This window comes from Podarcis vaucheri (genome assembly GCF_965113315.1).
Source record: "Podarcis vaucheri genome assembly, chromosome: 1".
Taxonomy (NCBI): Eukaryota; Metazoa; Chordata; class Lepidosauria; order Squamata; family Lacertidae; genus Podarcis; species Podarcis vaucheri.
This window is the reverse complement of record NC_138759.1, coordinates 106,573,038-106,582,188: the sequence shown is the minus strand read 5'-3', so window position 1 is coordinate 106,582,188 and position 9,151 is coordinate 106,573,038. Positions and strand designations below refer to the sequence as shown.

The 9,151-nt window shown below is 47.1% G+C and overlaps 1 protein-coding gene across 2 annotated transcripts in view; it reads left to right on the top strand.

Moving 5' to 3' along the window:
* The first annotated feature begins 7,315 nt into the window (after positions 1-7,315).
* Positions 7,316-9,151, top strand: part of CACNB4 (calcium voltage-gated channel auxiliary subunit beta 4) — a 154,790-nt gene continuing 152,954 nt past the window's right edge. For both annotated transcript variants that reach the window (XR_014213409.1, XM_082198473.1), the window contains exons 1-2: positions 7,316-7,481; positions 7,744-7,827. Coding sequence is in view for 1 of the 2 variants with exons in the window: in XM_082198473.1 (XP_082054599.1) it covers positions 7,425-7,481; positions 7,744-7,827 (141 nt within the window). In the remaining variant the exon portion in view is untranslated. The remainder of the gene's footprint in view (positions 7,482-7,743; positions 7,828-9,151) is intronic.

Below are 9,151 nucleotides of genomic sequence, written 5' to 3'. Positions count from 1 at the left end.
GGTGCTCACAGCAGGCATCAGCAGTGGACCCTGCCGGGACATTGGAACCCTGGCAGCTGCTGAAGCATGTCTAGTACTGAATCTAGCCTTGCCTTCTGACTCAGTTTCATGTTGTTCACCCACTGGGGAGCCTTGCAAGGACTAGGAAGGAGTCCCGCAAGGACTTGGAAATTGGTACTGATTTAAAACGGAAAACACCAGTATGCTGAATTTTACATACAGTATCCATTTGTGGTTGAACAGCATGTGTAGGTAGGGTTCAGAGACGCGTGAATGGAGTTTTGCCACCACAATGGGGTGCTCTCCATCTTCTGAGAGTAGGTGAAACTCTGGGCACGAGATGTGGCATGTGGGGCTGTATCTAGATCAGAAGGTTGGCAGTAATCGGGGAGAGTCTTTGTTGCGAGCAAACGTGCCTTCTGTTTACCCAAATGGTTGTCTAGATCCCATCCTTGTGCAGAAGAAATTGAAAATGTGCATGTCTGATCCAGTTAACCATATAATAGTAGACCTTTACAAATATCTGTACTTCAGTGAGAAGCCATGCACACAAACTTCTAATGAACGCACAAGATCTCAATCCAGCGAATGGAGACCCGATCAGATTATTGGCAACAGTGAAGCCCCCTTATGAAGAGGGCGAATCCATTTTCCCTGCTGTGGCCTCCACTCCTTTCCCCTCCACAGGTAATGGTGCTATCACCAGTTGTCTATTTGTCTCTTGTGCGTGCACATAGCCCAGTTAGAGTGATAAGTATTTATAAAAAGTATTCCTGTTTTCTTGTGACTTTCCTAAATGCTTTGACCTTGAGCCACTCAGATAAACGTAATCGCACCAGATTCATGCATGTAACAACCGAGTGCCAAATAGTATTTAATGAAGATAATTTGCCGCTGGCTGAGGTCTCAGCTGATCTGCACTTTCAAAAAACTGGGGGAGGAGGGGGAGATGGAAGAATGGAGAGAGAAGTTGTTCAGCATATTGTTCATAACCATTAAGCCAAAAGATTACTCACAGAACATAATACAAGCTAAGGACACCTTATGACCCAGTTAAGAGTAGGAAATAAAGGATTATGTAACTTGCCATCCTTATAAGGCTTGGGAGCAAAATGTTCCTGTGAGTCATTCTGACTCTTAACTCACAGGAGCCTATACTGTCAATTACTTTTTTGCATTGACTGAATTCCTCTAATCTTTTGTGGGTTCATGTGTGGTGAGCTGCCTTAAATTCAAGATGCCCCTTTTTGCTGGGGATGGCCAATGGGTTTTGCTTTCAAAACTCTGCCGAGTTAACCACTATTTTTTTTTTCTTCAGTCCCTGGTAATGTGTTTGCCTTGCCAGCAGAGAGTGAAGACTTGCGTGTGGTATTTTATGTATATATGTAGTGCAGAGAGGAGAATAAAACTTCATGATAGTGTCAGGTTGGTTTGACACCAACAGAGGGAATTAGCATTTAAAGGACAATTAGTACATGTACCATAATTTCTAAATAGTTCTCAGCCTAGCAACTTAACAAAAGCTGATGGATCTTTACAGAATGTAAGTGCCTTTTCCTTCAAAGAGCCTTTCTATCTCCTGGAGGATTATTCTATTATTATTATTTTTAAAAAGGAAAATATGCCTTTTTGTTTCTGTTCTTATCGTTGCTTTTAGCTATATAAAATCTTATATCTGGCTGTGGATAATGGCAAGGCCTATATTGCTTCCTAATGGAGGGGAAACATTCATTACAAATTGCAATATTCCAGCTGTTCACAATCGTTCAGCTCCTTTATGTGCTTTATTCTGCTTTCACAACAGAACAAAAATATTTTATAATAAAGTCCAACTTGCAGTTTTCTTCTCCACGGGGTAGCACTTTTAAAAAAGGTTTTGACATATTTCTGTGGAATGCTGGACTTCCAGGCATTGCTGCCTGGATTTTATCAGCATTGTGCCCATCAAAGGTAGGGAAATAAAATATCCTTGTGAGGCAAAACTAAGTTTCAGCTATATTACGTTGACAACATGGAACACGCAAAATTGCAATAGGGTTAAAACTCTGCTGCAACTGTCTGGATTTCTGAGTTCTGAAAATTAAGAATGCTGCAGAGAACGGCACAGTACATAATAGCTGAGGATCAATCCACTTCCACACAAGGCTGCAGGCCTCAAAATAAAAGGCAGGCAAACTTCTCCCTTTGGTCAAGATTCAGTAAAGGTAAAGGGACCCCTGACCATTAGGTCCAGTCATGACCGACTCTGGGGTTGTGGCTCTCATCTCGCTTTATTGGCTGAGGGAGCCAGCGTACAGCTTCCGGGTCATGTGGCCAGCATGACTAAGCTGCTTCTGGTGAACCAGAGCAGCGCACGGAAACGCTGTTTACCTTCCCGCCGGAGCGGTACCTATTTATCTACTTGCACTTTGACATGCTTTAGAACTTCTAGGTTGGCAGGAGCAGGGACCGAGCAACGGGAGCTCACCCCGTCGTGGGGATTCGAACCGCCGACCTTCTGATCAGCAAGTCCTAGGCTCTGTGGTTTAACCAACAGCATCACCCGCGTCCTTCAAGATTCATTACTAATGTCTTAAATAAGCTACTGTGAGTTGAGACGGAATGTAGGCGAGCTCTATAGTTCTGCAGGTTCTTTCAAGTTTCCTCCATTGAAGGTTCCTTCAAAATTGCCACCAGCCAAGGAATAGGGAGTTATGTGGCCCTAGAGATATTAGACTACCGGTTGCATGACTTTTGACCATACTGGCTGGGGCTGGTGGAGACTAAAGTCCAACAACATCGGCAGGACTACAGATGCTCCATCCCTGCACCCCATGCTCTCCTTTGCTCCTTGTATTTAATTTGGTCCAATGGATATGCAAGAGTGCTCTAAACCAACCTGTGTGTCTCTGGACTATTTAGGGTGGGTGGGATTCTTGGTCCATGATGGCAGTGTGGCTTTGTTGAAACTATTGAAGTCAGTACTGTATTTAATGCAATGCACATCTTTTTCGGGCAAATTATGTCATGAAAATTAGGGCATGCATTAGATTTGATGGCGCATTTCCATTCTCCAGCAAATACCTTTTTTCGTATAAAGATTTTGAAAATTGAAGTGTGCATTAAAGTTGATGGTGCATTGGATTCGTCTAAATGAGGTAATGCAACCCTTTGCTTTGCAATTGCTCTTAAGAATTTATGTAAAGCATATAATACAGGTACTGCAGTCTTCCAGATGTTGCTGGACTTCAATCTCCATCAACCCCAGCCAATATGGCCAATAGTCATGAATAATGAGAATTGGGAGTCCTAAAAACATCTGGAGGGGCATCGGTTCCCCACCCATAGTGAATATGCCAAGAGGTACAACCACTGTATTACAATGGCAAAATTTGTCTGTCGTCAAAAGGTAATATTTTTATGGGACATTGGAATGCTCAGAGTGCCAAGATACTCCACTCTATCCCCCCTCCCCAAGGCCATCAACATTCTGTGCTCACTGAGCACCCCTGGTCCGTAAAACTGCGACCCCCCCTCTCCACATATCCCTCACCAGCTAAAGATGTGTTTGCACTTTAGCAGATCTTGGTTGACATCTTCCGCTTGTGTGTAAATGGCACCTTTGGGGCTATATCAGGAGCTCACTGAATGAGTTCACTATTAGTATATATGGTGGCAACTTGATAAACATACTGATTCAAGGCCACTCCCTATTTCCACATCCTGGACTGCAAATAAGGAGACATTCAGTGTTTGATTTCTGAGGACAGATTTATATGTGATACTCTTATGTGAAGGATAATAACCATGTCAGTATTCCTACATTAGGGACGCGGGTGGTGCTGTGGGTAAAAGCCTCAGTGCCTAGGACTTGCCGATCGAAAGGTCGGCGGTTGGAATCCCCACGGCGGGGTGCGCTCCCATTGCTCGGTCCCAGCGCCTGCCAACCTAGCAGTTCGAAAGCACCCCCGGGTGCAAGTAGATAAATAGGGACCGCTTACTGGCGCGAAAGTAAACAGCGTTTCCGTGTGCTGTGCTGGCTCGCCAGTTGCAGCTTTGTCACGCTGGCCACGTGACCCGGAAGTGTCTCCGGACAGCACTGGCCCCCGGCCTCTTAAGTGAGATGGGCGCACAACCCTAGAGTCGGACACAACTGGCCCGTACGGGTAGGGGTACCTTTACCTTTAAATATTCCTACACAGTCTATGTTGCATTTAAGAAGTAAGATGCCTGTGGGCTGGCTCCTATGTTAGAAGATGGGGAGAATGTTTTTTGACCTAACTGTGTTCATAGTGGCTCCTTGTAGCCCTTTGTGTTCTGCTGTTGCTATGCAACCTGTTACCAGGATAAAAATTCAAGTTGTCCCATTTGTTGTGCATTTTATTCACCAACTGCCCATTTATCATCAGCAACAGCACCGCAAGACGGGTGTGTGTTTATAAGATGCTTTTAAAGCCTCCAAATATTATCAACTGCCACCTAAGCTTGAGCTTATTCATTAGAGGTGCTGGGCATAGAAAGACAAACTAGAATGCTTACCAATCAAAAGATTTTAATGACCTGGCTTTGTTGTTTTACAACATTTAAGTCATCTGGCCTACATTAATTAGAATCTCAAATCATGTGCTTTTCTGAGAAATGGAAAGGGATCAGGTTTCTAAAAATCTATAAGCTAGCAGGAAAGCCTAGCTTAGGAACACAGAAAATAATGCATACTGTATTCCCAAATGTGATTACATAGGCATCTGGTTGGCTACTGTGAGAGCATAGGAAGCAGACTCAGAACATTGGTCCGTATAGCACATTTGATGACAGTGGTCCATATAGTACATTTGATGACAGTGGTTCTCCAGGATTTCAAAGAGGGTGATTGCCCATTCCTACCATGAAATGCTTGAGGATTGAACCTGGGACATTCTGCATGCAGGTCAGATGCTAAACCCCTCCCCCTGAATCACAGCCAAAGTTTCTCTCAAGGTGGACTTAGATGGATCTTTGGAGGCTCATTGCCTTATGCCCTTCTGAGCTGCATGACTTAGAGGAGGTTGCTAGTTTCCTCCATAAAGAAACATGCAGTGTTGGGGAAATAACCCCCCTATTTCTCCCAAAAATCTGACGAGGTTTGAGCTCAAGGATATGAGCTGAAGGAGAAACCACTCCTAAGCGATCTCAAGTAAGACCCACGATTCCAAAGTGCTGCGGGTGCGTTTTCACGAGCACAACTTCCGTGTCAGCCTGATGAAACCAGACATTACCCCAAAAGCCCCCTCCCCCGGGGCACTTGAAAGGCTGACGGTGGGGGGAAACAAAAAATTAAAAAAATCAAATCCTTCCAGTAGAGACCAACTAAGTTAGTTATTGGTATGAACTTTCGTGTGCATGCATACTTCTTCAGGTACACTGAAACAGAAGTCACCAGACCCTTATACAGTGGTACCTCGGGTTAAGTACTTAATTGTTCTGGAGGTCCGTTCTTAACCTGAAACGGTTCTTAATCTGAAGCACCACTTTAGCTAATGGGGCCTCCTGCTGCCGCCGTAGCACGATTTCTGTTCTCATCCTGAAGCAAAGTTCTTAACCCGAGGTACTATTTCTGGGTTAGTGGAATCTGTAACCTGGAGCGTCTGTAACCTGAAGTGTATGTAACCCGAGGTACCACTGTATAGTGAGAGGGTGGGGTGGGTTATTAGAAGGATGGTGGGAATGGGTTTTTGGCTGATAGGTGTGGTAAACCTGTTGACGACTGTTAACGACTGCAATTGGTCTTACAGAAAAAAGCAAGGGGTGAGATGGCTAAAAATCATGTATAATGAGATAAGAATCTAATGTTCAGACCAGGTCTCTCCATGGTTTTAAATTTGGTAATAAGTGGGGGGAAAGTGTTGATGGGAAAGAAAGTGTGTGATGTTACAGTAAGGTTTTTCAATGAGTCCGGGGACACTTTTCAACTTCAATGGATTTTGTATGGGGACAGATTTGTAAATCTGGGGACTGTCCCCGGGAAATGGGAATGACTGGTAACCTTATGTTACAGGACCTAATACAATGGTACCTTGGTTCTAAAACACCTTGGTACTCAACCGCCTTGGTTCCCAAACACTGAAAACCTGGAAGTAAGAGTTCTGGTTTTCGAATGTTTTTTGGAAGCTGGACGTCCGATGCGGCTGTTGACTATTGTTTCCAGGGCACCTGCACCAATCAGAAGCTGTGCCTTGGTTTTCAAACATTTCAGAAGTCAAACGGACTTCCGGAACACATTAAATTTGGTGCTTTTTATTTGCTATTTATTTTGTGTTTTTGTTTTTGAGGCATTTTCAGTTAATTTGTTTTTGTGACTGTGTGGAACCCAGTTCAGTTACTGATCGATTGATTGTGTGATTGAGGAAATGAATAAAAGCCCCCCATCTAAACAACGACTGTAAGTAAAAAACAATATTTTTAATTTTTATCATCTATAATACTGTCTTATTTTATAGTACAGTACAATGATTACGCGGGTGGCGCTGTGGGTAAAACCTCAGCGCCTAGGACTTGCCGATCGCATGGTCGGCGGTTCGAATCCCCGCGGCGGGGTGCGCTCCCATCGTTCGGTCCCAGCGCCTGCCAACCTAGCAGTTCGAAAGCACCCCCGGGTGCAAGTAGATAAATAAGGACCGCTTACCAGCGGGAAGGTAAACGGCGTTCCGTGTGCTGCGCTGGCTCGCCAGTTGCAGCTTGTCATGCTGGCCACGTGACCCGGAAGGGTCTGCGGACAGCGCTGGCTCCTGGCCTATAGAGTGAGATGAGCGCACAACCCTAGAGTCTGGCAAGACTGGCCCGTATGGGCAGGGCTACCTTTACCTTTACAATGATTACTGCTTTCATTTTATGGATCTATTGCCTTGTTAGATAGTAAAATTTATGTTAAATGGCCGTTTTAGGGGTTGTTTTTAAAAGCCTGGAATGGATTAATCCATTTTGCGTGACTTTCTATGGGAAAGCATGCCTTGGTTTTGGAACGCTTTGGTTTCGGAACGGACGTCTGGACCGGATTAAGTTTGAGAACCAAGGTACCACTGTATATTTAAAATAATGTGTGTGCCTGAGGAGCGACGTTCTAGTCGGGGGTGGGGGAAAGATCCAGGGAGACCCGAATTTGGTGGTGGGTGGGCAGGTGGGTGCAGGGGCGCCGGGAGGATTACCCAACCCGTCTCTGCCTTTGCAAACTGAGAGAGCGGCTGCGGGAGGGTGGGGGGAGCGGAGTGCAAAAGCGGCGCGGTCTCTTTAAGGATCCTGCCGCTCCGCCAAGCAGCGCCCCGCGCCGCCGCCTCCTCCTCCTGCATCCCCACGCGCACGCAGCTGCCAGGCGCAGGCAGAGCGGCAGCCGGAGCCATCCGGGGCGGCGTGTCTTGCAAGGCGCCTGGAGAGAGCCCCCTCCGCCCCCGCCGCGCCCTCAGGCTCGCAGCATGTCCAAGCACCCATCGTCGTACGGCAAGAACGGGCTGGCGGACCCCATCTTCCAGGTGCGGCCGGCGGCGCGCTCTCCCTCCGCTTCTCCCGTGGCCTCGGGGGGTGGGGTGGGGATGGGGCTCGGTCGAGTCCTCGGTGCTCCTGGCGGCGTCGAGGGGGGCGTCGTCGGAAGAGACGCCTGTCGGGGATGAGAAGGAGGGGGGGGGGCCGGCGGGGGAGAGCGAGCAGGGAGGCTGAGGCGCGCCGGGAGCCGGGGGTCGTGTGAATGTGGCGCGTGTCTCCTAAAAGGCTCTTCCCCTCCGCTCCGTTTCCCAGGGGAGCAGAGGCACGGCGACCCGCAGGAGCCGCTTGAAACGTTCCGACGGGAGCACAACTTCCACCAGCTTCATCCTCCGGCAGGTAAGGCGGGAAAGGAGGCGCTGCCTGCCTCGCCCGACGGTGCCAGCCCTTTGGGGAGAGCCCAGGGCGCCCAGTCCGCTTCCCTTTCAAATGCCGCCTCTTTATTCCTGTTCCTTTTGAGGCCACCCTAGCGCCCCTCTTCTCAAAGGGGCGAGTGAGGGCCCGGTCTTGCTTCTTTTTTCGTGCTGCAACGTTACTTTGAGGGAAAACAACCACCCGACCAGTTGTTTAATTTTCTTTTTTTCCTGAAGTGCACAGCGAAGAGAGTTTATTCAGCACTCGCGCACATGCGCGTGGGTGAGGTACCATTGTGTTTCTTGGGCACAGGCTGCCTTTATCCCCCAGGTTCTTGAAAAGCCGTTTCTTAGGCACAAGTCAGTTTTGGTTGGAGTGGCGTTTTTAATGGGTGTTCTGAAAAGAACAAGGAGCCTCTTTTTTTAAAAAAAAAAAAAAAGTACAGTGGTATTGAGCTGTAGCAACTGCATAAAAACCTGGTGGCTCGTTTTATTGATTGTATTTATTTATTCCTGCACTTACATCCCACTTTTTCCTCCAAGGAGTTCTTCCCACTCTCCATTTTCTCCTCACAACAGTCCTGTGAGGTAGTTTAGGCCGAGAGAGACAGTGAAAGGCCCAAGGTCACCTAGCTGAGCTTCATAACAGTGGGGATTCGAACCCCTGGATTCACCACAGTAGGATTATAGTTTTGGGCCAAGTCAGTGGGACGAACAACTGATACGAATGGCAACTTGGGGGGTTCAGTGGCAGTTCATGTGGCTGCATCCCACTCTTCTGCTTTTCCACCTTATACAGATTGAATGTATTCATAGCAGACAATTTACATGTGAAGGGGTTTGCTAGGAGCATAAATGACCAGATTGCATTCTGTGAGCTATGTAAGAAAACACTTCTTTTTGCTCTTTGCACATGGGCCAGTTGGTTGTTTGGGCAAGTGAAGTTCCCCAGCCTGAGCCTTCTTCCTGTTTGGGCGTTGTGTTAGGCCTGTTCAGCAAAAAGTATGCATGGATTGCAGAAGAATGCTGGAAACTGAGAAGGTTTCAGCCCTTGGTATTGGGGATTCTGTGCCTCTTGCAACTTGTGCTGTGCTAAGAGGAAAGAGTGAATGCCCCCAAGTGCAGCTGGCCTTTGCCTGGTCACTGAGGAGCTCCAGTCAGTTCACATGCATCTGGAATTAATAGGCAATGCAAAGCACAGGTTGTGGTGTCCTAGAAGCTGACGTGCTGGGGGGCATATATTTTCTTTATGAAATGGTGCTGCCTATTACTGGCTTAAATTTTGTGGTGGGGGGATGTCAGTCTTGAAT